General features: G+C 44.1%; 2 protein-coding genes across 11 annotated transcripts in view; both read right to left on the reverse strand.

The window, feature by feature from the left end:
- Positions 1-10,685, reverse strand: part of acaca (acetyl-CoA carboxylase alpha) — a 34,528-nt gene extending 23,843 nt beyond the window's left edge. For 6 of the 10 annotated variants that reach the window (XM_061086636.1, XM_061086635.1, XM_061086634.1 and 3 more), the window contains exons 1-19: positions 10,548-10,672; positions 8,940-9,204; positions 7,032-7,164; positions 6,505-6,643; positions 6,019-6,210; positions 5,817-5,915; positions 5,416-5,522; positions 5,200-5,310; positions 4,839-5,048; positions 4,570-4,740; positions 3,409-3,570; positions 3,077-3,240; positions 2,804-2,954; positions 2,488-2,591; positions 2,173-2,400; positions 1,927-2,077; positions 1,692-1,826; positions 535-681; positions 249-437 (exon numbers count right to left, since the gene is read on the reverse strand). In XM_061086636.1, coding sequence (XP_060942619.1) covers positions 249-437; positions 535-681; positions 1,692-1,826; positions 1,927-2,077; positions 2,173-2,400; positions 2,488-2,591; positions 2,804-2,954; positions 3,077-3,240; positions 3,409-3,570; positions 4,570-4,740; positions 4,839-5,048; positions 5,200-5,310; positions 5,416-5,522; positions 5,817-5,915; positions 6,019-6,210; positions 6,505-6,643; positions 7,032-7,164; positions 8,940-9,175 — 2,829 coding nt within the window. In that variant the 5' untranslated portion in view covers positions 9,176-9,204; positions 10,548-10,672. Of the gene's footprint in view, positions 1-248; positions 438-534; positions 682-1,691; positions 1,827-1,926; positions 2,078-2,172; positions 2,401-2,487; positions 2,592-2,803; positions 2,955-3,076; positions 3,241-3,408; positions 3,571-4,569; positions 4,741-4,838; positions 5,049-5,199; positions 5,311-5,415; positions 5,523-5,816; positions 5,916-6,018; positions 6,211-6,504; positions 6,644-7,031; positions 7,165-8,939; positions 9,205-10,023; positions 10,043-10,547 lie in introns of those variants that run through there. The other 4 variants (XM_061086631.1, XM_061086628.1, XM_061086629.1 and 1 more) reach the window with 3 other exon arrangements.
- A 4,721-nt stretch (positions 10,686-15,406) lies between these two features.
- Positions 15,407-19,074, reverse strand: LOC133018998 (T-box transcription factor TBX2b-like). The gene is made up of 7 exons (XM_061085338.1): positions 18,740-19,074; positions 17,981-18,248; positions 17,668-17,814; positions 17,332-17,408; positions 17,091-17,254; positions 16,302-16,843; positions 15,407-15,799 (listed from the first exon to the last, which is right to left on the reverse strand). The coding sequence occupies exons 1-7, from the start codon at positions 19,066-19,068 to the stop codon at positions 15,407-15,409; spliced, it is 1,920 nt and encodes a 639-aa protein (XP_060941321.1). The 5' UTR covers positions 19,069-19,074.
- Positions 19,075-27,561: the final 8,487 nt, after the last annotated feature.

Here is a 27,561-nt window from a genome sequence, read left to right on the forward strand (position 1 = left end):
GCTGGAAAACTATACCACCTTTTTTAAAACAAACCTCTAGTTGTCATTATTGTTTTGTAAGTCTAATGTGGCAGAATCAAAAATGTACAATATATGTATACATCTCTAAACTAGGGTTACAATGGAAACTAGTAGTACTACTCATTGCATGCATTAAAAAAAAGTGAGTTTCTTGACAGGTGTTTTTACTACAGAAGACAAGGTAGTGGTCATATGTTAGAATGGTGTGTGCATGTGTTATGCGTCACCTGCTGGCTGGGGAACTGGCAGAGCACAGAGGTGATGTTGCTGGCATACTGAGCCATCTCCTTTTTGATGGCCTTCTCCACAGCAGGCGGGATGCGACCCGACACACTGGTCATGATGTCTTGAAGCTCCAGCAGCGGCAGAGAGGGATCACGCATGGTTTTCATCAGCCTTTCCACCCATTCTTTCAACTAGGAAAGACACAGGAGGTACATAGTATATTTAGGAATCAGCTTGAGGTTGGGAGTCTTGATGCTGGTGTGTTCTCGGGGGTGTATGAATTCTCACCTTAATGCTGAAGAAAGGCTCAGGAAGACAGTAGCCATTCATGATGTGGACAAGGTGATCAAGTGTGTTGTGGAAGACTCTGTGCAGCTTCTCCCCTCTCAGAGCTACTGCCTGGATAGCAGGCAGGGCCCCTGTGTGCAGCTCTGCCTGCAAGACAAATACAACACAAATGTATACAGTACTTTGCAAAACTGTTACACATACAGGCAGTGCAAGTTGAGTGGTATAGTACTTGTGGTGGACATACTGTTAAAGAGAAAAGCTATAACCCCTTACTGATATTAACCTGAATAATGAGACAAGATGTGATTTGTGAATCTCTACATGGTTTTTGCAGGTTGCAATAAGTTAAATTCAAGTCTTTTTTAAGAACATTAAAAATATTAGATCTATGTCAAGTATGAAGGAATATCTGAGTCTACACTCGCCCATAACTGAAGATAAGTTTAGGAAAACTTGTAGAGAATAACACTCAGCAGGAGTTTCCCATAGTGTTTGCAAGGGCCAAGCCAAGTGTACTCAGATAAATCCCAAACGGGATGTTTGTAAACTAAGTTATCAGGTCCATGTTGTTCTTGTTTTCAGTCATAATACTGTTGTACGATAAGTCCAATGGAAGTATCATTAAATGGACTTTAAGATAATTATCACCTACCTAAATGTTTACATGACTATAAAAGATTTTAATATACTAAAGACTTTTAAGGCCTTAAATTCTAATTAAGGACTCCTTGCTTTACAAGGAGTACAAAGAAAGTTGTTTATACTGTATTCCTCAAACGGCAGTTACCTCATCAATAGTGGAAACATACCAGTAGTGGGCTCCTTTTACACTGTTAGGTCTGCATTTCTCTTCAGGTTACAGAGCCCTCGTCTTTCTTGGCCGCCTCTAGTTCCTGCCTTGTTGATGTTTTGACTTCATTAAGTCATAAACAAAAATTCTCACCCAAAAAACAAAAATTCAAGGCTCATAGAATAAGTGAAAATGCAAACCTCTGTCATTCAGACAGTTACTTTTCAGTGGGATCAGAAGGCTACACAGTGTCATAACTTGACATGGAAACTGTACTTCTGAACTAAACAAGACATAATGCACAACACAGTTGACTTGGCAGCTGCTTTATGGAGAATCCCAGTTGTCAAACTAAGTTAAGTACCTGTTGCACTCTGCTCGGGTCATCCAGCTGCAGCTTGGCAATGACACAGCCGGGCTCCAGTGCTGCTCCGCCTCTTTTCACGTAGTGGATACACCCAGACTCTGCAGCTGTGAGGGTCATCACCATCTTCATCACCTGGAATTTAAAAGCATCAGCGTTTACATCTAAACCATCTTTTAAACCTTCTATTTCTTGTGGTCAACAGACACATGAATGGGAACATGCTGTCCTGTACCTCTATCTCAACGTAGCACTGGCCAGAGAAAACGTGTCCGCCGTCCTCAACTGAGTAGGAAATTATTTTTCCTGCTGATGGAGAACGCAGCAGCGAAGGATCGTTCTCCTTTTCAAAAACGCAAGTCTTATTCCCAATTGTGATGCGATACCTATCGATAAAAAAAGGATTTTGCCAATAATTAATTTTTCATTCTAAACTTAATTAGTAATAGAAATGTTATTGTGACAATTTTCTTTGTCTTACCTGTCAACCTCCTCCTTCATGTAGGTAGTGTAGCTGCTGCCATCATACGACAGCAAAAGACCTCCATCACTGAGTCGATGGACGTCAACCTCAGCTGAAGTGGAGTTCATGATGACCACGTAGGAGTTGGGAGACTGACGTGTCACTGTCAGGACATACTTCACGCCTTCATATATCAGCTCCACATCCACAGTATTGAGCAGTGTGTGTGCTGGCAGCACCTGGCCCCTGATCAGAGTAGTGTCATATATTTTATATTCAAACAACTCAAATTTCTGCTGCACACTGATGACTGTGACATGCCATGGGCATTACCTTTCCAGAGAGTGCAGGAAATTGGACACACTGTTCCTCAGATTTACATCTGCCACATGAAGAGCTCCACTCACGATTCCCAGCATGGTATCAGGGCGCTCCGCCTGCACAAAACTTTCACTTTACTTCTCAGCCAGGAAATTATTAAACATTTAATCTTAAATTCCAATGTCATGGTCACAGAAGGATAAGACACAAGGTCTTAGAAATTATCCTTGCACTGACATAATAATATGGAAGAGTGTTTTCAAACATGAGCTTTTGTTTTTATAGTTTTCTCACATCCAGTGGCCAGAGCTGGAACATGTCGTCATACCTGCATCTTCTCTGAGATGAGCCTATCCAGCCAGCCAGTGTCAATGGTGTTGTGCTGGAAGCTTTCTGTCTCCAGAAGCTTAATGAGGTATTCCACTGTGGTCCTGAAGTCGCCTCTGATCGACAACTCCTTCAGAGCCACCACCATATTGCTTGAAAATAATTAAGACATAACCAAATTAGACAAAATATAAAAACGCCTAATTTCAGAACTGCAATGAAAAAGAATCCCATTACAAATAAATGGTTGGCTCTCTGACACACGTGTACTCACGAGATGGCTTCTTCACGATTCTCCCCCCAGGAGAAGCAGTGTCCAAACTGGGAGTCGGCAAACTCGTGCAGACCCCCGGCAGCCGCGACACTGAAGTAGCCCCACACGTTCTTATTGCTGCGGAAATTCAGCTCTTGCACCGTTCCAGAGCTCGGCTTGAAACCCTGCGATCAGACATGGACACCACACTCTGATGTAATAACAATTTAATAGCAATGGACTTTCATATTGGGTAAAACAGAACTATTAAGAGTAAAAGTGACAAAATAAAAAGGAAAGGAAAATCACCAGAAGAAACCATGGCGTTTAGCTACAAGGTATTTTATTCATACCTCGTCAGGGTTTTCACTAGTGATACGTGCTGCAATGACATGGCCCCGTGGGGAGGGGGCATTGGATAGACCCTCAAAGTCAATGAGGCTGTCTCCCCAGGGCTGGACCCCATAAAGCATCCTGATGTCTTTGATCCGGTGAAGAGGAATACCCATGGCAATCTGACAGGAGAAAGTGGGATCAAAAAAAGTTTAAACTCATACAGAACACAGGCTCACAGGCCCTGAACGAACAGAGATTCTGTCTGGCATGCTTTTCAAATTGTTGACAGCATGTTTTTAAGTTTTCTAGACAACTGATAAGAAACATCTTGCAGACAGACCAAGTCCCATTGTTTCCTGTTAAAAGACAGCAGTGTGTGAGTGGGTGACACTCCTACTGTAACATCCAATCAGCTTGACTACACTGCATTCTCAGCAACACTGCCCTTCGGCCTCACTGCCATTGACCTATTTACACACAATCCTAAACACTGCAGACCAGGCCACATGACACGCTGCTGCTACAACTACTGGATCCCACTACACGAGTTCTGCACGTTGCCTCCCTCTTTTGCAGCCGGTTGCCTGGCGACATGGGACCGGTCTAGTGCAGAGCAGTGAGGGCGGTGAAGCATGCTAACTCTGTCTGCCACAGACTCAAAAGCACGATGTGTAGTGTAACACACTAGTCTGGACCTTTTCCTGAAATTTCCCAGAGGGGCTGTATGAGAGAGGGCAAATGTCATTAGGTTTTTCCGGAAATTCTCCTGCAAGCTCCCTCGTAAAATTCCCAGCTTCAGCTACGTTGATGATGTTTCTATCACATGACAGGTGCAAAACTGGAATAATACAACTGGATGAGAAAGAGATACCATACACGTAGAAAATGGACATAAGGATGTCAATTTGGAGGGACAACATAGTTTGAAAGCTTTTGGAAACATAGTATTAGAAAGAACACATGATTTCCACAGCAGAATTCATACATTACGTCCTGCCTCCTTCATGCTCTAGCCAAGTGCCACCCTTTGCCTCAATTTTCCCGACATTTTCCTATTAATGTGAACACATCTGACCTGGACACTCTCCTGCTGCTTTCTTCATATGTGAAAGGCAAACTCTGCCGAATGTCCATGTTCATGTCATGCAGTCCATGTCTGAAATTGGCTGGAGACTGACCTGCAGTTGAGCGGAAGGCAAGTTAACATCAGCCACCATCTCAGTACAGGGGTGTTCCACTTGCAGACGAGGGTTGAGCTCCAGGAAGTAGAAGCTGCCGTCCTGGCTGTAGAGGTACTCCACTGTACCGGCACTGACGTAACCCACCATCTTAGCCAGCTTCACAGCACACTGAGGGGAGAGGACAGGTCTGTTCATATCAAAGTTTAAATGTGTTGGTGTTAGAGCTCCATCAATAGCATATATGTGTTATGTTAAAGGATTTTTACATTTTCCATATCCTCAAACACATCAGAAGGGGCGATGGTAGCAGGAGCTTCCTCTATGATTTTCTGGTGTCTTCGCTGGACAGAACAGTCTCTACCAAACAGCGAAATGGCGTTGCCATACTGATCCGCCAAGATCTGGACCTCCAAGTGGCGGGCATGCCTGGCTAGCTGCATGACGAATATGGGCGATCCTGGGACTTCTGCCTGGACCTGAAGACCCAAAGAGACAGTGAATCCATGATGTTAAGAAATGCAAAAGGTATCTTTACAAAATCTTCTTACTTCCCCCCCTCTGATTCCAGCCTATACAATGTGTCAAGTCTTGCATGATGTTTTGCATCAAATGCGGGTTTTCATTTACCTGTCTGAAGAGGTTCGAGAAATCATCAGCACTATTGACTTTACGGATTCCTTTTCCTCCACCGCCTTCTGAGGCCTTCACCATCACAGGGTAGCCGACCTTCTCAGCAGCCTGGCAATTTAAAAAAAATGTCAGCATACATGCCAAACTGTACTGTATAATAAGGCGCATGATACATTGATTTGGTATAATAGACGTCAGTTAGGTTAGACTCACTTTCAGGCCATCCTCTACATCCTCGATGCAGCCAAGCTCGTACACGTCTTGAGGAACGTTGATGGTCTTCTTCTTCTGGTCCGACTCTGTCCATTCTACTGTCAGGCCTGAAAGTAACAAAGAGGGAACACAATCAGCATACACGTTCTTACATGTCCACCATGACATTGTGCGATATTAGAAACTATCTTTTATGAGCTCTTCATCTCACTTGAAGCACCTCACAATTACAAAAAAATTGCTAAAACTGTGCACCCACTATACATATTTGGGATCTTGAGAGATGCATGGAGCATTGTTTTTTTTAGAACAAGACAAAAACCTCATTATTTTCATCCAAGCTTATTTTAAATAGTGTCAACAGAAGACTATTTTTAGACAACACTCAAACCTTGACCTACCTGTTCCACTCCAGGGCAGGGTTGGAATGCCAGCCGTCTGAGCGACGATAGAGGAGGCAATCTTGTCTCCTAAAGCCCACATAGCCTGACTTGGGGGACCTGAGGAAGGAGCGAAAAATTAATCCACATAAAGCATTTAAATAAATAAAATGACTTAAAGCTTAGGAGTCATGCAAAAAAAAAAGTAGGAGTGTTCTCTAACCCATGAAAGCGATGCCATTCTTTTGCAGCAGCTCTGGGAGTTTGGGGTTCTCTGATGCGTGACCCCAACCAGCCCACACAGCCTGAACAGGTATGCGTTTTGCAATGTCCAGAATGAGCTCCACATTGGCGTAGTTGTTGTTGTTAGTCCCTCCGGGCACCGGTACGTAATGATCTGCCATTTTGATGTACTCTATGGAAGACAGAAACACAAAAAAGAATTTATAAAAAGACTTTAAAATAAATGTTCATTAGAACAACCAGTTTACTGCCAGGTAGTTTACACAATTCTTGAAGTATAAACAGATTCCTAATAAAGAGGCATTAATGAAAATCAATGATTGATACAGAGAACCTGCATTTCTCAGAAGTGCTAGGATGTACTAGCAAAGAGTTGAGACCTGAGACCTTGGCTGATTCTGGTACCACAGCTGTAACGCCTACTCAGGTGTTTTACATGTTTGAAAAAAATCATGTTGAATCTCACCTGCATTGGCCTTCAGGTCCTCTGGGGTCACCATGACAACAAAGCGGATCGCCCTCTCATTGCGAAACATCTCGTAGGCCCAGCGGCGGATGGAGCGCATGCATTTGACTGCTGCGATACCATTGTTAGCGATAAGGACCTAGGGAAGCGAAATCAAAATACTCCATCAATCAGTCTAATTGTTTCACAGCATAACAGTTATAGAGCATTAAACGTTCACAGAAATGCTTCTTGTCATTTTATGAAAATTAAACCACCGTGTCTTTTGAATGTGGTGGCAGAAAAAGCTGAGGGTACATTTTAAATTAGAGAAAATAATGAGACTGGACTAGTAATTTAGTAGGAATTTTGCTTGTAGGTGCTCAAGGCAACAGCGAGATATCACTGTGTCTATATATAATGATTGTACAGTGTAATAGTCATAACATTTCATGGGTTTTGTTTTTGACTCATTGTCAGCTTGAATGTGGCACAACTGGCTTAGCACTTTTAGCACGTCTTCCAGTCTGGTATGTACAGATAATTACCTTCTCGATGACCTTGTTGCCACCAAATCGGGTGACAAATTCCGCGGGGGAAGCCACGGTGAAGTCCCTCTGCAGATCAATACGCCGGCGGTCTCTGCCTTGCTTCACCAGGTGCAGCCCTGACATGCTTGGTCTGTGTATTTAAATACAGAAGATAAACTTAATAAAACCTCCAGCTTTAGAAAGAACAGGGTGGGGGTAACTATGCTAATGATAAGGAAAAAACTCGTGCTTTTTAAGAGTGAAAAACCCGTCTCGAGTATTTGAGCAGCAGCTTTGTTATTATGCATTTTACAACCCATAGATAACAAGACACTGATATCAACTCATATCGATTTCAGACTATAAACTGGTTTTAAGAGCAGAAGATTTGACTACTGTCTCTTATCTTGAACTTTGTGGCTGATTGGCGATTACAGCAGAAATAGAAAAAAAGCCTGAAAATGAATTATGAAGGAATGATGAAGTGTTAAACCATGAAAAGTGTGATTTATTTCAGGATAAAACAGTTTGTCATCGTTCTCCTACAAGAACAACTGAAAGAACAATCTGTCCACAACTCCTCGAACGTGCTTTCAGGCTGGAGCATGTGCTTTAAATCAAGCTCCACCCCAGAGATACCCATGGGGGAGTGGGTAACACAGGGGGAGGACTATGACTTTTGACTGGAGGGTGTGTCAGCGCCTGGGCTCGTTTGGCTGGCTGGATTCTATGGCCTGATTCGGCATTATTGCATCACTGTTTGGGGTTACCCGCATGAGACAAATGAGCTCCTAGTGAAGGGAGGGCTCCGATTTCAATCCAGCTGTGAAAGCGTAGACAGTTTGTTCTGGCCTATGCCTGACGAGATGATGGGGGGGTGGGAGCATTTCCCATCCAGTATTTCCAGTTTTAAGTCTGGAATCCATATATCTTTGTGTTGAAACCCCCTCCTTGGCTTTCATCCTCTCTGTCCATGTAAAACTAACCACTCAAAACCAGACTGGAAATAGAAACTGTCTGGACTCTATAGGGGATCCAGATGTTTCCATAGTGCTAAGAAAATGCAAACAAAAGTAAGCTTATCAGAAAATCACATAAAGTGCGTCAGTGGGCAAAAACAACACTGTGCACATTACTGGTTGCATAATATAATCTACACTAGAAAACATTTTAAAATACTGTTTTTTTTACGTTTTCCCTACATCCGCATGACTTTATTTTAATCTCAAAGGTTGAGAGACAAACACTGTGCAATGCTTTTGAGAAAAAAGTAACTTTATGGTAAAAGGAGAGGTCCAAGAAGCCCAGTGAAAGACCTGGGGGCTGGACGAAGGAGTAAAGAACGCAGCTCTGTCCGTGCTGAATAGCTCCTTTCGACTAATAATTTCTGTGTGTGAAGATTTTCCAACCTATCCCTCAAACTTCTGCCTGGACTGCAAGCTGACCTCGCAGATCCAAGGCACAGAGAAGCCCTTTAGCAGTGTGCTGCTGGTGAAACCACATTTTTCACACATGCAGTAAAAAAAGAGGAACACTGAAGGAGGAGCACAGAAATCCAGATTTACTTCAGGTCTAACAAGATAGTATTTGAAAAGGTCCATACTTGATAACCACAGAATAAGAATAAAGTAATCATGGGCTGCCAAAGGTTATGTCTTCATGATATGTAAAAGTAAACCATAATTATGTAAAACGGTCTAATAATGACCAAAAAAATTGAATAATTCAAACATAATTGAATAGCAACAGAGACTCATGAAAAATGTAAACCCTGAAGTACCTGTAATATTTCCCAAATAAATGAGATGTTTGAGCAGCTTCCTTAACATGATACAGTATTCAGTAGAAATGTGTTTGACGGTAGTGTGTGGAAAAATAAACACAGAGACCAGAGGTGCTGCGGACTGACCAGGGATGGATTCTCACCTCAGATTGTTAATGGGGCCATCAATGTGGTCGAAGCCCATATCACAGGTGCTGTCCGAGCTGCAGCTGGACGGCGACGGCGACAGCGAGCGCGCCTCCTTCTCCTCCGGCTGCATGTCCAGCTTCCCTAGGACTTCGTCCTCCGAGTTCTCCTCCGACACAGACCCCACGATGAAGTGCGAGTGCAGCGCCGCTACAGCCGGATTCTTCTTGGCAGCGCTGTTCTGCTGTGCCATGGCAGGGCGACAGGAACAGGCTGCAATCACTGGCAAGAAGAAGAGCAGTGGGGTGGGGGTTATAGAGGAGATTCAGAGTCCGGACAGTGGGGCAAAGTGTGACACGCGAGACTCCCTCTGGGCTGGCGTGTGATGATGTTTGCCATATTGCAAAAGTGGGTTCATAAACTCAGGTGTCTCGACAATGCCACTGACGTTGCAACCCTTGCACCCGCGCTGGGTACATCAGTACACTGTGTGCAGAGTCCTTGATATTGAAGATAACCAAACATGTTTTAGATAGAAAGACACTTTTGATCCTGAAGGTAATTTGGCCATCAAGTTTCTTAAAACACACATACAAGGCAAGACAATCTAAAATCTAAAAAATGAAGTCAGTAAAAGTGAAAAAAGGCTGTGCACAGTCAACAAATGTGTAAGAAATTACTAGATTTTGTTGCATAAAAAACATGTCCAAGACCACAGCCAAAAATGTATCGAGTATAGATGCATGAGTGTGTGGGTCTTCCTATTCTGATGCATCAAGAGAAGATGAAGGGTTTTCTGTATATAAGATATATAACACGTATATTTATCAGAATTGAAGAAGACTGAAACTTTGGCATCTGGTTATGATGCTGGTTATGCTGCTGTTAAATGCGTACAACCCCTGACGCAGCAAATCCAATTTGAGAATGAAAAAGCAAATATCTTCACTCTACGAAAAAACAAGCACCGACATCTGTCAATGTTTACAACTCCCGACAGTTGAAGTGGAAGTGAGTGGAAGCTAAAAGCACAGAGACACATTGCGAGCTGCAGGGATCGAGCCCGGTGAGCATGTTACAGAGGAAAGACACGAACATCACCTGCTCTCGTGTTGGACCTCTCCACGTTCCCCGTCGAATAACACGGGATGTCCCACACATGGTTAAATAGCAGCGAGCCGCAGCCTCCCACCTGTCAGTCTCAGTGCAGGGCACACCTTACCTGCAGGCAGCCGCTTGCGGGACCAGAAAAACAAGCCGAGCACCGCGGCCACGGAGAACACGACCCAGGGCGACATGCCAAACCGGTGACTACAGTTAACGGGGACCAACTTCCGTCGTCAACCGCCTTCCAGCACCGACAGAGGCGGAGGAATGTGGAGTAGAGCTACAGGTACAGCGAGCTGAGGCTACCTGTCAAACCCGGGCTAGCTTAGCCGTGGCGCGGATGCTAATAACGCAGGTGTTAGCTAGCTTTCCGGGCAAGTTGCTAATACAATTATGAAGCCACGGTACCGGCGCCGGTAGAGTCCCGCTACCGGACAGCACCACTGCCGGTGCTGGTGTGTACTGTACCGGTAGAACCACAAACACACAGGTGGCACATGCCGGGACCAACAACTCACCGGTGGAGATCAACCGACACGTAATCCTGACACAGTGGAGTCCAAAGGTGTCTGAAGAATTAACTGGGTCCGTCGGACATCTCCGATCCCAGTGCCGAGGAGGAGACGAGTCACATCCCGATGGCGTCACAGCTCCATCCGACGCTAACAGCAGAGAGTGGGGTGATGTGACGCCGCGGAGGGTTACTCCTGGACAACGACCTCTGACCCCCGGCTTCCGCTACAGAACCACAGCCGCAGGAAGAGACTGCACACCACCAGTTTCTATAATACTACATTATATTATATTATATTAGATTAGATTAGATTAGATTAGATTAGATTAGATTAGATTAGATTAGATTAGATTAGATTAGATTAGATTAGATTACAATAAAATGTATCGGACGTTTATGTATTGTATAACAATCTGTAAATCTGTAAAGTTCACATTGATGGCCGCTTTGTACTGTATATCCTATATATCATTGTTGTTGTGATTATTTTTTTATTAAATCATTATATTTCCTCTATTATTATTGTTATTATTATTATTATGCTGTTTGCCTGGAAGTTAATGTAAATGAGCTGCTAGCTAACTCTGGTTGCTTTTAATTTGATAACTTTCCTGTCAAAGTAAACAATACAAAGGTCACGTTTTAATCAATTTTATATAACATAATGTCATATTTAAATAAAATTGCAGATATTCGCAAATTACTCAAATGCTCTGCAGGTGCTGAAATATCTGTGGTTAGTTTTATTGTTATTATTATTTCTCTAGCTCTACTATTATTATTTCTCTAGCTCTACCTCTAAAGTGGTCCACACAGTTTCTCGCAATTTTAATGGCAGAGAAGACCCTACGAGAAGATTTTGATGCTTCCGTGGAAGCATCTCTTTCTCTCGATCTAGTTTATCATAGATCTATGAGGGTTTCCTTAGAGAGCCAATGAGATTCCTAGAACATCTGTGGGCGGGTTTGATACGGTGTGTCAGGGGTGTGTTTTCACAGTGTACTGTTCGAAGTTGTGAACTCGTATTTGCTCACACGATGTATAAACTATTCGACCGCATTGAGATTTACTGAACCGTGTATATATATAGTGTGGTTATGACAAGAATCAAGCACTTTTTGACGTAAGACCTGAAAAGTGCCATGTATTGCAAAAAAAAAAGTTCATACAATTTCGATCTGTTTGTTTTTATTTCTCAACTATTTCGCAGCCATGGGTAAACCACACATTGCACCAAAATCAGTTGAGGCTGAGGCCAAGGTCGTGTAGATAATAACTAATGAGACGAAGAACCATGCTTCTGTGCAGACGTCTCTCTCAAATCACCAACAATTAACATAACAAAGTAGATTCAGAGAAAACCTGCAGCTGTAAAAGGTGGAAAGCTGTGATTTGTATTTCTCAGAAAGATAAAATCTTCTTCTGAGACGTCTCGATATTCTTGGCTGTCAGAGTCAGTGCTGAAACCTGATCTTCGACTTACAATGCCTCTTTGAAATAATGAGAGTGAGCCCTGCTAAAAAATGCAGCGTAGTTGTATTTCTGATCCACTAGATGGCCTCAATGGCCTTTAGTTGGCATCTCTGAATGCAATTGGAGAAGGGGAGATTAAGTTTATCGACTTACTCTCCCAGAACTGATCATCTAGTTTTGTATGGGTTGATATTGCATTATAAACGTATACAAGTAAAACATATATATTTAACTTCCAGGCATTGTTCTGCTTTGTGTGTTTTAGCAGTGATCAAATGACAGTTTTTAAATATTTCACGTGGATATTGTTTGTGCTAACAACCTGTGAACTCTCCTTACACACTGGACATCATCCCATATGAGCTACATAACTTCACATTAATAATGAACTGGTATTCAAGCCCTGACATGGTGTTCTACCATCAGTGGTGCCGTACTCCGGTGAATAATTCACCTTTGAATTTATAGAATCTGACATCATCTTTCATGTTTTATTCACTTGGCCTGTGAGCTTATAACAAGAAATTGCTTGCTGAAAGTCATTGGAAAGAGATCATTTGCAATGGTTTATGGGATGTGTAGGTCATTCACTCTTAAGTTGATGGAAACTATATGTTGTTTGGTTGCAAAAGTCAACAGAAGACCACCAATGTTTCAATTGATTTTATTTATATATGAATTATGACAATAATAAAATAATAGTAACAATAAAGAACCTTGTCATCAGTTAGTTTTCATATTAATTTGAAATGTTTGCTGATGATAAGTGTAAAAATCACGACATTAGGCAACCATCTGTTTTGAAAACCTTGAAGATTTCACAGTATCTTTTGTGTAACAATGTCAATTGTAAGTTGTTCGCTTGTTCACAAATGATACAAAGATTTGTTGGAACTATTCTGTAACAAATGGATAAGTGGAGCTACATCACTAGATGGAATGAGCAGAGGTAAAAGAATCAAACTGCTAATTTTTCTGAGTGGACTTCAATCTGACGAACAACTGGAAACCAGTGGCGGCTCCTGCCAAATTTCTCAGGGGCGGGGGAGGCTATTGTTACGATGATGGCTAAGGTTACCTGTTTAATGGGTAAATAAACTCAAATCAGCTAGACGCTGTCTCATTGTATTACATATATTTGCATATTTTTCAGAGTTGTGGACCTCTGCTTTTCAGCACTTCTTCATTTGGCCCAGCTCATTTCCAGCAGCAGGACCAACTGGGTTGGCAGAACACAGTGGAGGGGCTCCGGAAGGTTCTGTTTAACGCCTCGTAGAGATCAACTCTCTGAAAGAGGCCAACAGGGATCTGGATGAGAAGGTCCAGCAGCTGTAGAGCGGAGTCAGCTTAAGGCTGAGCTTAAAGACAAGCAAAAGATCATTAACAAAATGAAGAAAAAGTGGAGCCTCAAAGGCCCACACCTATAGTCTGGTGATGCTGGCTGTCAAAGACAAGGAGCTGCAGACGTGTGAGGCTAAGTGGAGATTCAGGTATGAAAACCTGGAGGCCAGCCTGCACCAGGAGGCTCAAACAGAGGAGACCAGCCGAGAGTCTCTGAAACAAGCAAACGAGGCTCTGTTTGCTATGTTTCGGAGGACTCTCCTGAAACTCTGGAGGTTTGTCTTTCCCCTTCAACCTCCATCCCTTTCCCCTCTCCCGCTTCTTACCTCTCCCACTCCCCACTCATCCGTTCCTAATGCCTACCCTTCATCCACATCCCAGTCCAAACTCTCTCTCTCTCTCATATACATAGTGTATATGTTTATATATATATATATTTTGTAAGGCATGTATAAATTGTAAGCAATGTAAATTAGCTAAACCATATATCATAGCAATCAGTCAAATATAATTGTGCATCACCTGTTTGTGTGTCTCTCTGAATATAGTTACAGGATTCTTTAATTACTGCTGTATTATAGTATCAAAATGATAACATCAGAACAATGATCATAAGCTTCATATTTGTCTTTTCTTCTATGCTGGGAGTGACTAATGTGTTCAAAGGGGCAAAGCACTGGACATCTAAAAGCAAAATCAACATAGAAAATAAAGGGCAGAATATATAGATTTAATTGAAAATTAATTGTCTGTTAAATAAAACATTTAGGAGCAACCTTTGATAAGTAAGAGTTTTATTTCTGTGTTCAGTGTTATTAAGGATTTACCTTTATTTTGCTCCAGGCTCTTATAGCAGGTGATTACAATCCGGAGTCTCAGAACAATGCAATGTTGGTTGAGTTCGCTTGTGTGGAGAATCAATCAAAAGTGTTTTTGGAGCCAAATTATGCAACAATATTAGTATTTTGTGGTCATGAGGCAGCAGAAAGAAAGTTTCTGACAACAGACAACCACATTTTAACTTTAACAACACTATAGACATATGTGTTTGAAGACAATTACATTACATGTGATGAGTGTCTTCTAAAATTGTGACACACAAACATGCTTTAGCCAGATAACTTGTCCGCAAGATGACCTTTATTGAAGATAATATTAGTGCTCGTAAAAAAAAAAAAAAACCTGCTTTGAAATTGGCAGGTTGGACTGTGATCATTGTCATTGTTCGCTCTCAAAAGGCTTGGTCAGTCATGTTTCAAACAGAATCTGAAAATCGTACAGAAGAAAACAATTTGAATAATTCTTAAAGCACATTATTGTTCTTTTATAGTTTACTTTGCCAAAATAATTTCCAATATGCATCTTTCATTTTTTAACAGCTCTTTTAACTTCCCATAACTGATTGATCTAGGTGGGATCAATTTATCACGTAACTCCAAAAATTCAAGACTCTAAAGCACAACAGAGTCAGTGATGGCAGACAAAGTCTTTACTGTTAAAATAAGGCAAACAAAGCAGGCAACAGTGCCAAAAGGGCGGTAAACAGTCAGAAGCAGGAAGACTTGGAAGCTTGGCAATGAGCACAAAGACAATCGGACAACTGATGAGTGGACACACGGAGAAGCAGTCTGTATACAGAGGTCATAGGTTTTCATGTAAATTCATGTAAATTGTACAGGTTGAAATTTGAAACCAACTCCGAAGATCAAGAAGACACATGAAACCCTAATGTCCAAAACCTTCTTCTGAGGCTGTCAATGTGGAAATACTCAGGTGTGGTGTTGAATGCTCATTTTACTCATAAAATGTGATATGTGGTATATATTCTATACAAAATGTGGATGTGTTAACAAAGTCAAAATCGTGGTTTTCATTGTAGCTCAAGTAAGTTTTGTCTAGTATATAATAAGATGTTATAAAGTATAAAGCAGCAACACATCCAGGTCATTATTATGTGCAACGTCATAAACTATTCTCTGTGTTTTTGTCAGTGAAATCTTTATTGAAGTCCATCACGTGTAAAATGAAAAACAAGTGATAAATACTTTTTTAGGGAGTATGTGGTTTATCAATAACCAGATTATATACGTTCTGCAGTTCATCCATTGAACCCTTAACAGGGGTTTTATGTGCAGGAGTCCTCTGCTTAGCCGTGGGTTTGTGGCTGTGATTGCTGCACAGTTGACCTGACTGTCTGCTGTTTGACTTGGACAGCTCCGACAATGAGTTCGAGCCCCCAGATGATCTGTCCGTGAACAGGCTTTGGCTTGAAGTGGCAGATGTCGGGATGTGATAGGGGCTGAAACGCAACCAAGGCGACCGGGAGCTGCGGAAACAGTGGTTTCTGGCAGAATTGGGCAGAGCCGGGTTGATCACTGCCGGGGCTGCCATGTAGTGGTACGGGTACGACAGCAATCCTCCAAACGGTGACAGTGAGAGTCCCTGTGTGAAAGAATAAAGTTAAACCTTTGGTGACGTGTAACACACCAACAAACCAGGAATCAAGCTGGTCTCCGGTGAGCCTTCTGCCCAAACTAAATTCGTTACAGGAGTTGCCTAAAGTGCCTGTAGTATAACCTATAGCCACTGCACGTTCACGCTAGCAGGCACTCGCGGCTTTGCTCATTACGTTTTTGTAAAAAGTAACTTCTTCAACAACTATTCGATCATTTATTTCTCTACTGAATTTATTTTCCAAGCTTTTTTTTTAGGTTATTCTAGTTGACAATTTTTCTGATTCCACAAAATTATTTCATCTCTAAAGTCTGAATAAAAACAAAAAGATCTGAAGATGATCCCGGTTGATGACGACATGGTTTCTTCTGTTCAGTACAATGTACGAGGAGAAAGTGCTTTTCATAAATAGGTGCACTCATCCCATAGGGAGCAAACAAACGTATGGGATCTATTTCTCTATGTGAATTGTTAGAGTGCAGAATCGTACCTGAGATGCCAGCATGTGCTGTGACAGGTGGTACATGAAGGGAGATGTAGAGGTGATGCTCTGAGGAGGCAGGCCTCCGTTTTCTAGTTCATTTAGTCCAGACAAAGAGGAAAAAAGATGTCCCATTCCCGCAGTGGGGAAACTCTCCGGTTTCCCTGACAACTGTCCCGGATGAAACAACAAGGGTGCCCCAAGCTTAAGAAACTGTTGGCCGTGTGCACCTGCAAAATCCAAAGTCTGAAGGTGTCCGTCGCTGAGGGATGACGACGGACTCACAGGCACGACCCCGTCTTCGGTATCACTCAGGTGATTCTTTGAAGAGTCCATCTCCCCGCAGTACATCTCATCTGAGGGTGTAAACGCTGCTCTTTCTTTTGTTGCGTCCTGATTGTCGTTACTCTTGCTGAGAGCCGACCTGTTCCGCAGTAGCTCCTCGCCTCTCTGACTCAGAGTAGGAGTAGGTTCATCCCGGGAGCAGCTGGCTTCTGCAGTGTCCTCGTGCTGGAGCTCAATATCTGAATCACCACCAGTGTTGTTCTCATCTGCAGGGAAATAACATGCTTCATTTAAAATATGTATATCTTTTCAGTTAAAAAGCAGCACTGTCCTGCTTAAGTTCGTTTAACATTAGGTCACAGTGGTGACAGGTTTGATGGACGCAAACGCCATGTCAGTTGTTTGTGAAACAAAATATTACTGTGTCATTTTAAATGTATCATATCATTTGGGATCACAGACATGCTGTTATTCAGGCTTAATAATGGGATTAAATACTGTAGGTTCACCCACCAAAGCAGGTTGGGGTGGACATCAGGGGGCTGCTCACCAGCTCCAGAGGGGAACAGAAGGGATCACTGCTACAGGGCAGCTCACACGAGTCCTCGGACTCTGCACTGTCTCGGTGCGCTTTGCTTCGGCTCTCGTGCATCAAAGACACGTTCAGCTGATTATTTCTGGGGAGCACACATCTATTTTAAATACGGCCTCATATACAGGAGCTGTATGTGCTTTGTGGCGGCAAAGCAATCACCTCTTTTCTCGCTTCCCATTCCCGGTGGCCCGGAACCCTTTGGCAAAGGGGTTATGGTCGATTTTCAGCTGCGTTATCTCATAGAGAAAAAGAAGAGGCTGAAAGTTAGTCATTGCAAAAACAAGCTGACAGATTGAGTGAAGCACTAGCATCCACATATGTGAAGCCAGTGAAGGCCCATTTTCCCCAATGTGCTCCAAATGACGTTTGACTCGTTTGTTCCAACTGCGTGCAACAATAGATCCGGTCAACTGTGACCGGGTGTGGGTTTGCGTGTGAAAGGGCAAGTGGGGAGAGAGGATGGTGGGGAGGACATGGGGGAGGGCGGGGGTTTACCTTTTCATTCTGATAGGCAGTGACAGCGATGAACTCCGTCTCAGGGAATGCATAAGTCCGGAAGGTGCTGTAGGGAAGCTTCATTATGTCGTTGGCCCTGACGATGTGAAACCTGAGCTGATATTTATGCATCGAGTTCAAAATTGTCTGGAAAGACAAAGACACAAGAAACATGATCAAAATTTGTATAGGTTCGTGATATAATGTTGGAAAAAATAGGGGAACAAGCTGATCAACATTGAGAGTTCTACTAGAATAAAAGTCCCACAAGCCACAGCAGTTGAAATGTCAATTAGTAGGCCATGCAACTTACAAATCCGTGCTTATCCGATATATTATTGGTGAGTTTGAGTTTATGGAAAGCGACAGGCTTGCTCATCCACTGCTCCCCTTTGGACGGGCTGTCTGGGTGGATGTACATGCGCTTTGGCATCTCCGGGTCGGCCTTCCCGGCCACCGTCCAGCGAGAGTTGTGGAACTTATAGCGGCAGTCGTCGACGGCGACGAGGTCCATCAACAGGATGTACTTGGCTGCTTCATCGAGCCCCTGCACCCTCACTTTGAAAGGCGGGAACATCCTCCTGTGGCAGAGAAACAACCATGAAACTGATGGAAATAATTCAGACTTTGTGTAATTTGGGATTTATCATAAATCCTATTGGAGGAAAGTGGAGGATTTAAGAGGCCGGATCAAAGGACAATTTAACATTGTAATATAACTTTTCTCTTCCTATATATTTTTAGGAATTTTTTTTACAGGGCACATTTTATGTATATGCACTGTGGTTTTATAGAAATGTCTATTTGTTATTGATATGATTTAAATGCTGAACTTGAGTGTGCATGTCAATTAATGTGCATTGTCCCTTTTAAATGAATATACAATAGGATAATTGAACCTTTGCTGTATTGTTATTGATGAAATCTATATTGGGATAATCATTGGTTTATCATTTATCGAGCAGCCCCAGTGGTGATGGCACTTTTGAAGGCAGAAATAAAATGATCTAACTTCAAGTTCCCACTGTGGCACTTTCTCTGGATTGAAAGAACAGGGGTTTGCTGAGCCTACCTTCCAGACTTCGTGATGACCATCTCTGTTCCCATTTCGTGAAACTCATTCCACAGACACTTGGAATCCAGAGTGACGCTCGGGTCATCCTCCAGCGCCGCCGCCTCTGGCTGCAGGCTCGTGGTGGACCGCGGGTGGAGGCTCGGATGCTGGCGGCGCAGAGCCGCGCGCAGCCCCGCCTCGGAGGCAGCCTGCTCCGGGACGGGCTCCGTGAGAGAGGACGCGTCCGGGAAAGCCAGCGCGGTGAAGAAGGAGGGCTGGGCGGCGGACAGGAAGGCTGACAGGGGCAAGGCACCGGGTCGACGAGCTGGGAAAGGATGGTACGCCATTGCAGCCGCTGGTTGTCAACTGGATCTCTCATCAGGGCATCCGATCAGACAGCTGGTCATGGTCAGGGTCTCAGCACGCGTCTCAATCCAGAGTGCTTGAGGAGTTTCTGAGTTTTGCATGAAGATGTCATGAGCGGAGAGAAACTGGAGCAAAAGCAAGAATAATCCACATCATGGCACAACCGAGGAGAGGGATGCGCACTTTGGAACCATGTGCCAAACTGCAGGGAGGGCGCGCACAGAGAGAGGAGACGGGATGGGGGTTTACTCTGTCACACTTCTGTCCATCCCGCCACATGCACGGACACGCACTGAAGCAACAAAGTTTCCCTCATCAGCTCTTTCCTCTCTTTTTTCAATTGCGTGGCTGGCCGCGCGCAGGCTAGAGGGCGACAGAGGGATTTGAGGATTAGATGGGGACAGGGCGCGCAAATAGTCTAATAGCACAGCAGGAATGAGTGAACTGGTGACCACCCTGCGACACTTGTCAACATGTTGACGTTCGGACCCACAAGAAGCTCCCAGTATGTCTCCAGGCTACAACATGAGCTCTAATAGGCGGGGGCCACATCTATAGTTATACCTTGATCGTCTTTTCTACATCTGTAAGGTTAAGTGACTGCATCTGTGAGTTTTGGAGACTGATTCTGCACAGACGGACCCGCACCAACCAAATACTCAAAACCACAAGTCTGCAGGACCACAATATACCAGGATGGCATACACACAGCCACACGCACCTGACGCTCCCAGGGCCAAGGTGAAACCAACACCATGCCCTGCTGTCTTTGAGACCCCTAACACATATATCTGAAGTAATTTCGTTTATTTATAACGTTTTATATAGCTTACAATACACATATTAATTGCCACTGTACCAAAACGTTATGGATATAATACATAGGCTTCCAATACAATTAATTATTAGCCATCACTGTACCACAACAGTATAAATATTGATATTATAATTATAAGTATTTAATTCACGTTTTTTTTGTTTTCAACACAGGCAACAATCTAGATTTAATCTTTTTAGCCTCTCTTTTTATTACATTTTCAATTTTCTGTTATTATTAGTATTGTTACTATTATTATTATTATCATTAAAATTATTATTATCATTATAATAGGGGTGATAATCCTATATGATCATAATTTACCACCTAATTTCACCAAAATGTTATTGGATAATCGATTTTCCTGTCCTAAAAAATTGTCTGATTCCACTTCCATTTACAGAAACTGACGTCATTTGAAACTGTGTAGTAAATATAAACAACACATTTAAATATATATAGGCCTGTACGTGTGTTCGATGAGGTGACAGCGCAGGGGCGTGTTAATTGAGGCGGATTTGGCGCCGCCTTACTGGCGTCCCACAAAGAGCCGAGGGGGCTCTCCAACCTGTCACTTCACATTTGAGCAACTCTCCAAATCCTCATGTTGCCTGTTCCACTTTTCCTCCCGGTGCAGCCAACGAGCCACAGTGCTGTGGGCTCTGCGGACCAGGAGAGAGAGACTTTATCAATAATGAACAGTGCACATCCAAGAATGCACAGGATGCAGCAGCAGACATGCTGGAGGAAAGTCATGGACAAATAATCACCGTTTTTTTGCAGTGGATTATTATTACAAAAAAATCTCCTTTATTGTTATAGACCATGAGATTATTCATTAAATGGAGTTGATGAAATGTGCAAGGTTTTCAAATGTTCAATTAACTGTTAATTAGAGTATAATATTATTATGTTAGAAACAAATTTAAATTCAAAAACAGTTTGAGTTTTCTTAATTGAATAGCCTTCTGATCAGAGTTGACTTAAAAACATCTATTTTTATTGTTTTTAAAACCTCCACATCTTTCATTTCCTGATTGAGTTTTGGAATAACTGCAAAATATGAGAAAACATGCCAGATTAATTTTCTTGTAACTTTCCTTTTCTCTTTATTATTTTAAAATAAGATGGGATATGTCTATGTCCAAACGTGACATTTACAAAAAAATTATTTTTTTTATTTCCTTTAATTCCACTGTAAATCCTCATGATCAGTATTGGAATAGTAATAAACATGAAAAATCGTGGCCCACATGTGTGACTTTGTAAATCTCATAACTGAGAAAAGAGTTTAGGGTTTAATTTAAACTCTGACTTTACAGCTATAGTAGATAAACATCTGGGTGTTTTTCTGGTTCATGAAACTGAAACAGAGAATCACAGATGCATTGGATGCAAAGTCTGAGCTCCCCTGACGCTTTGGTGAAGCTCTCCACCCTCTCGCACTCTCGCACTCTGAATTATAAACCATATTACATTATTAAGCTAATTATAAATTATTAGATGTTTATTGTTATAATTTTAACTTTAGCTTTGCACTGTTAAGATTCACGTTTATTTTCTTTGTGTGGATTGTAATGTAATGCAATCAGTGATGTAATTTACCTGCAATGTTTCCAAATGAGAAATGAGTGTGGAAATGAATAACTACTTGCGGCTGTACAGATACGTTATCAATTAAATCCATCTCTTAGACTTGCTTCACTAGCTCTTGCAGTTCTGTATTATGTATATATGTATCCATAAACAGCTTTAAATGATACAAAATATGAACAAATACTGAAAATAATGTATTAGAAACATGGGATAAATCAGGTAATCCAGGCACAAACAGCTGAAAGGTTTGTGCTCTGGAACCCTCAGGACAGGAAGTGTTCTAAGTTCTCACATAAAGATGAACGCTTCCCAAGATAGTGAAGGGTAATAAGTTGTAATCAGAGCCGCAGGACATGAACAGAGAAGTATGATGGAGAGAAGACCAAGGGCGAGCATTAGTGTATTTCTCTTTCCCTCCTTTTTTACTGCATGCAGGCTGCCATGTGGCTGCTTTTTAAGTTTTGGGGTCAGAGCGGAGAGTGACAGTGATGGTTGCGTCTGCTTTTCCTCAATCAGCGCTACAATATGAGATATAATGTGACACACTCCACCATTTTTTCCCCACTCCTACCGACAGCACGAGAGAAGATGCAGAACAGGAAGGAGACGATCAATGTGAGTGATGGTGCATGAATTTCCCCTCTCTGGTCACACCTGGGACAAATGCTAAAGAATGTTGGGCCAATGAGTGTTCCAGCCAGGTCATGCTGAGGACAAGCAAGTGAAGTACATCTGAAGGTTGTCAATGACAAGGAAGAAGAAGAGGACAGGAAGATGATTCTCTGCATTTAAGGTGGAGCAGAGAGTCTGTTATAGGACCTGGCTCCTCAAGCGTGCTCTTGGCTCTGTGTTTTCCTGTTTTTTTTTTAACCCTGACATCATATTGGTAATTTAATAGACACAACATATGGATCTGTTTATCTTGACTGTGAGATGTAGATGCCGGGATTATCCTTGCTCGGAAAAAAGGAGGCTGATTCACCACAAAACGTGGAACTCAATTCATGAGGACACATTTCCTGCAGCCATATAACTGTGTCTTTTCAATAATACATATGACAGATGATTCTACATGTGTGTGGAAACATGGAAATGTCCACACTTTACATTCTACTTTTCTACTATTTTTTATTCCCAAGCATTGCACTTTCATGCATTCAGCATGTAAACAACGATGCTGCATACATATTATGTATTATTTACATTAAAAAGCAAGACGGAGGAACTCTCTCTCTGAAGATTTATCGTAGAATGACATCATGACAAATGCATGGTTAATTAAACTCAACTGTTTTCTTAACATACAGGGGGACATAAACTATAAGGAGTAAAAACAGAACTTGTCCATGACAGACATAGTGTAACACGATAGGGGTATTTCCTTTCCCTGTACCTGTCCTAAATGTCCATCTCAGATTTATCCCCATGAGATAAATGTCTTCATGGACATCTTTCCCTTCCCATTGGTCAAAAAACCCACCAACAACCACTAACATCTGGCTGTTGTCGGTGAAGGGAATGGATTCCTGCCTCAGGCATTGGTTCTACAACTTTTCTGCAAGTTTTACAATAAATCCAATAAAACTTTGCCCACTTCTCTCTCTTTGTTGTGCATTCAAATCCAGCTGATTCATAAGGCCTGGTTTCACACACACCCAAATATTTTAGAGGCGAACCTTCACTTCTGTGGCTGAGGATGTAGAGTGGGTCGTCCACGAATCAAAACCTCTCCTGGAACCGTCACCTTATCGTGGTGGAGAGGTTTGCGTGTCCCTGTGAACCTGAGGGCTGTGTTGTCTGGAGCCTTGTGCTCCTGGTAGGGTCTCTCATGGCAGAGTGGTCTCAGGTGAGGGGCCAGACTAAGAATGGTTCAAAAACCCTCAATGAATATCGCTACAAGAGGAGATGGGACCCAGCCCGGAGGAAGCCCGGGGCCCCCGTCTGGAGCTAGGCCCAGACGGAGGGCTCGATGGCGAGCGCCTGGTGGCCGGGTTTGCCACGGAGCCCTTGTCGGGCACAGCCCGAACAAACTACGTGGCACCCCCCCTCTCTTCATCTCATGGGCCCACCACCTGTGGGAAGACCCGTTGGGGTCGGGTGCGCAGCCACATGGGTGGCAGCGAAGGTCAGGGGTCTCGACGGACCAGACCCGGGCGGCAGAAGCTGGCTCTGGGGACGTGGAACGTCACCTCGCTGTGGGGAAAGGAACCGGAGCTTGTGAGGGAGATGGAGCGCTACCAGTTAGATCTGGTGGGGCTTACCTCCACGCACAGTCTCGGCTCTGGTACCGTACTCCTGGATAAGGGTTGGACTCTATTCTTCTCCGGAGTTGCCAAGGGCGTGAGGCGCCGGGCGGGTGTGGGGATACTCATAAATCCCCGGCTGAGCGCCGCGGTGTTGGAGTTTACCCCGGTAGACGAGAGGGTCGCCTCCCTGCGCCTAAGGGTTGTAGGGGGGAAAACTCTGACTGTTGTTTGTGCGTATGCACCAAACAGCAGCTCAGAGTACTCGGCCTTCTTGGAGACCCTGAATGGAGTCCTGCATGGGGCTCCAGTAGGGGACTCCGTAGTTCTGCTGGGTGACTTCAACGCCCACGTGGGCAACGATGGAGATACCTGGAGAGGCGTAGTGGGGAGGAACGGCCTCCCTGATCTGAACCCGAGCGGTCGTTTGTTATTGGACTTCTGTGCTAGTCATGGATTATCCATAACAAACACCATTTTCGAACATAAGGGTGCTCATAAATGTACCTGGTACCAGAGTACCCTAGGCCGAAGATCAATGATCGATTTTGTGATCGTGTCATCTGATCTGAGGCCGCATGTTTTGGACACTCGGGTAAAGAGAGGGGCGGAACTGTCAACCGACCACCATCTGGTTGTGAGTTGGATCAGGGAATGGGGGAAATTTCCGGATAGACCTGGTAAGCCCAAACGAGTAGTGCGGGTGAACTGGGAACGTCTGGAGGAGGCCCCCGTCCTAGGTATCTTCAACTCACACCTCCGGCGGAGTTTTTCTGGCATTCCTGTGGAGGTTGGGGACATTGAGCCGGAGTGGGCGGTGTTCAAAGCCTCCATTGCTGAAGCTGCAGCGGCTAGCTGTGGCCTCAGGGTCTTAGGTTCCTCAAGGGGCGGTAACCCTCGGACACCGTGGTGGACACCGGTGGTCAGGGAAGCCGTCCGATTGAAGAAGGAGGCCTTCCGGGATATGATATCCTGGAGGACTCCTGACTCGGTTGCAGGGTACCGACAGGCCCGAAGGGCTGCAGCTGCTGCCGTGTCGGAGGCTAAGCAGCGGGTGTGGGAGAAGTTCGGAGAGGTCATGGAGAAGGACTTTCGGTCGGCACCAAAGTGTTTCTGGAAGACTATCCGGCACCTCAGGAGGGGGAAACGGGGAACCATCCAAGCTGTGTACAGTAAGGATGGGACTCTGTTGACCTCAACTGAGGAGGTCGTCGGACGTTGGAAGGAACACTTTGAGGAACTCCTGAATCCGAATAACACGCCCTCTATGTTGGAGGCAGAGCTCGAGGTTGATGGTGTTTCGCCGTCAATTTCCCTGGTGGAGGTCACTGAGGTAGTCAAACATCTCCGCAGTGGCAAAGCCCCAGGGATTGATGAGATCCAGCCAGAAATGCTAAAGGCTATGGGTGTTGAGGGGCTGTCATGGTTGACACGCCTATTCAACATCGCGTGGGAGTCGGGTACAGTGCCAAAGGAGTGGCAAACCGGGGTGGTGGTTCCCCTGTTCAAAAAGGGGGACCAGAGAGTGTGTACCAATTATCGGGGTATCACACTTCTCAGCCTCCCTGGTAAAGTCTACTCCAAGGTGCTGGAAAGGAGGGTTCGGCCGATCGTCGAACCTCAGATTGAAGAGGAACAATGCGGTTTTCGCCCCGGACGTGGAACTACGGACCAGCTCTTCACTCTCGCAAGGATCCTGGAGGGGGCCTGGGAGTATGCCCATCCGGTCCACTTGTGTTTTGTGGATCTGGAGAAGGCGTATGACCGGGTCCCCCGGGAGAAACTGTGGGAGGTGCTGCGGGAGTATGGGGTAAGGGGGTCTCTCCTCAGGGCCATCCAATCCCTGTACTCCCAAAGCGAGAGCTGTGTTCGGGTCCTCGGCAGCCAGTCAGTTTCGTTCTCAGTGGGTGCTGGTCTCCGCCAGGGCTGCGCCTTGTCACCAATCCTGTTTGTGATATACATGGACAGGATATCGAGGCGTAGTCGTGGTGGGGAGGGGTTGCAGTTCGGTGGTCTGAGGATCTCGTCACTGCTTTTTGCGGATGATGTGGTCCTCATTGGATCATCGGCTTGTGACCTTCAGCACTCACTGGATCGGCTGGCGGCCGAGTGTGAAGCGGCTGGGATGAGGATCAGCACCGCTAAATCTGAGTCCATGACTCTTAGCAGGAAACCGATGGATTGCTTACTCCGGGTAGGAAATGAGTCCTTAGCCCAAGTGAAGGAGTTCAAGTACCTCGGGGTCTTGTTCGCGAGTGAGGGTACTATGGAGCGTGAGATTGGCCGGAGAATCGGAGCAGCGGGGGCGGTATTTACCGCTTTACCGCACCGTTGTAACGAAAAGAGAGCTGAGCCGCAAGGCAAAGCTCTCGATCTACCGGTCGATCTTCGTTCCTATCCTCACCTATGGTCATGAGGGCTGGGTGATGACCGAAAGGACGAGATCGCGGGTACAAGCGGCCGAGATGAGTTTTCTCAGAAGGGTGGCTGGCGTCTCCCTTAGAGATAGGGTGAGAAGCTCAGTCATCCGTGAGGGACTCGGATTAGAGCCGCTGCTCCTTCACTTAGAAAGGAGTCAGCTGAGGTGGTTCGGGCATCTGGTAAGGATGCCCACTGGGCGCCTCCCTTGGGAGGTGTTTCAGGCACGTCCAGTGGGGAGGAGACCTCGGGGAAGACCCAGGACTAGGTTGAGAGATTATATCTCAACACTGGCCTGGGAACGCCTCGGGATCCCCCCGTCAGAGCTGGTCAATGTGGCCCGGGAAAGGGAAGTCTGGGGCCCCCTGCTTGAGCTGCTCCCCCTGCGACCCGACCCCGGATAAGCGGATGACGATGAGATGAGATGAGACCTTCACTTCTGTGGCTGAGGATGTAGAGTGGGTAGTCCACGAATCAAAAGGACGGCTGTTCGAATTCCGTCTTCCCAATTCTGTGCGCCGAAGTGCTCCTGTGCAAGATACCGATACCCAGATTACCCTGACAGCTGAGTGGTCATCAAGACGAGAAAAACGATATAAATAAAAAACATTTACTATTTACTTCCAATCTCGTTATCTTGCTTCATCATTGTTGCTCTTGCACATAATTAGGAGGACAATGTAAAAAATTGGTTGAAAGTGTTTCCACAAAATCCATGCAAAAACAACTGAACACACATATGTGAAAATGCGGTCTCTTAGTAAGTTTAAGTCTATTGAAGTGCTATTGTGTTATTATTCATAGTGATTCATTGCACCCCACCATGTGTAATATTCTTCTGTCCAGCAATTAAACATAGTGGATAGAAATGATTAAATTCATCCAAGCAGCTTTGTTGAACACTGCATGGGAGTTGAGTCAAGTGAGTCATCTATAGTCTGATTTAAAACAATTCAAACTGTACCTCAATTCATAATCTTATCAAGTGGTTTTTGTTTTTTACCGTTTTCTTATAAAATGCAGCTTTGTCCCCAGAAGTTGAGTCAGACACAAAGAAGGAGAGAGCAACATGACTCTTACAGCATTTTACTTTATGTGAAATCTAGTGCAAATGCCTTGTGTGTGTGTGTTTGTGTGTGTGTGTGTGTGTGTGTGTGTGTGTGTGTGTGTGTGTGTGTGTGTGTGTGTGTGTGTGTGTGTGTGTGTGTGTGTGTGTTTGTGTCCACTGATCCGTGTGACAGAGGGACCGAGAGAGAGAGACGCTACGTCTACCAGATAAAACTAATGCTGTAGTAATGAATTTTGGGTTGCATTAACCAATTTGCGGTGGTGTTTAAAGTACAGAGTCTGAGCGTCTGGGATTCCAACCTAATCTAATGACACAGAGGCAGAGACACAAC

The sequence above is a fragment of the Limanda limanda genome, chromosome 14 (assembly GCF_963576545.1).
Source record: "Limanda limanda chromosome 14, fLimLim1.1, whole genome shotgun sequence".
Taxonomy (NCBI): domain Eukaryota; kingdom Metazoa; phylum Chordata; class Actinopteri; order Pleuronectiformes; family Pleuronectidae; genus Limanda; species Limanda limanda.

What these genes read in the sequence shown, in the direction of transcription:
- LOC133018998 (XM_061085338.1), bottom strand. Translation starts at nt 19,068, where the DNA reads ATGGCGTACCATCCTTTCCCAGCTCGTCGACCCGGTGCCTTGCCCCTG. An exon ending in GTCCACCCCAACCTGCTTTG is followed by an intron (nt 16,844 to 17,090) that starts GTGGGTGAACCT and finishes ATTTCCCTGCAG; the next exon opens with ATGAGAACAACACTGGTGGT. An exon ending in AGCACATGCTGGCATCTCAG is followed by an intron (nt 15,800 to 16,301) that starts GTACGATTCTGC and finishes TCTTTCACACAG; the next exon opens with GGACTCTCACTGTCACCGTT.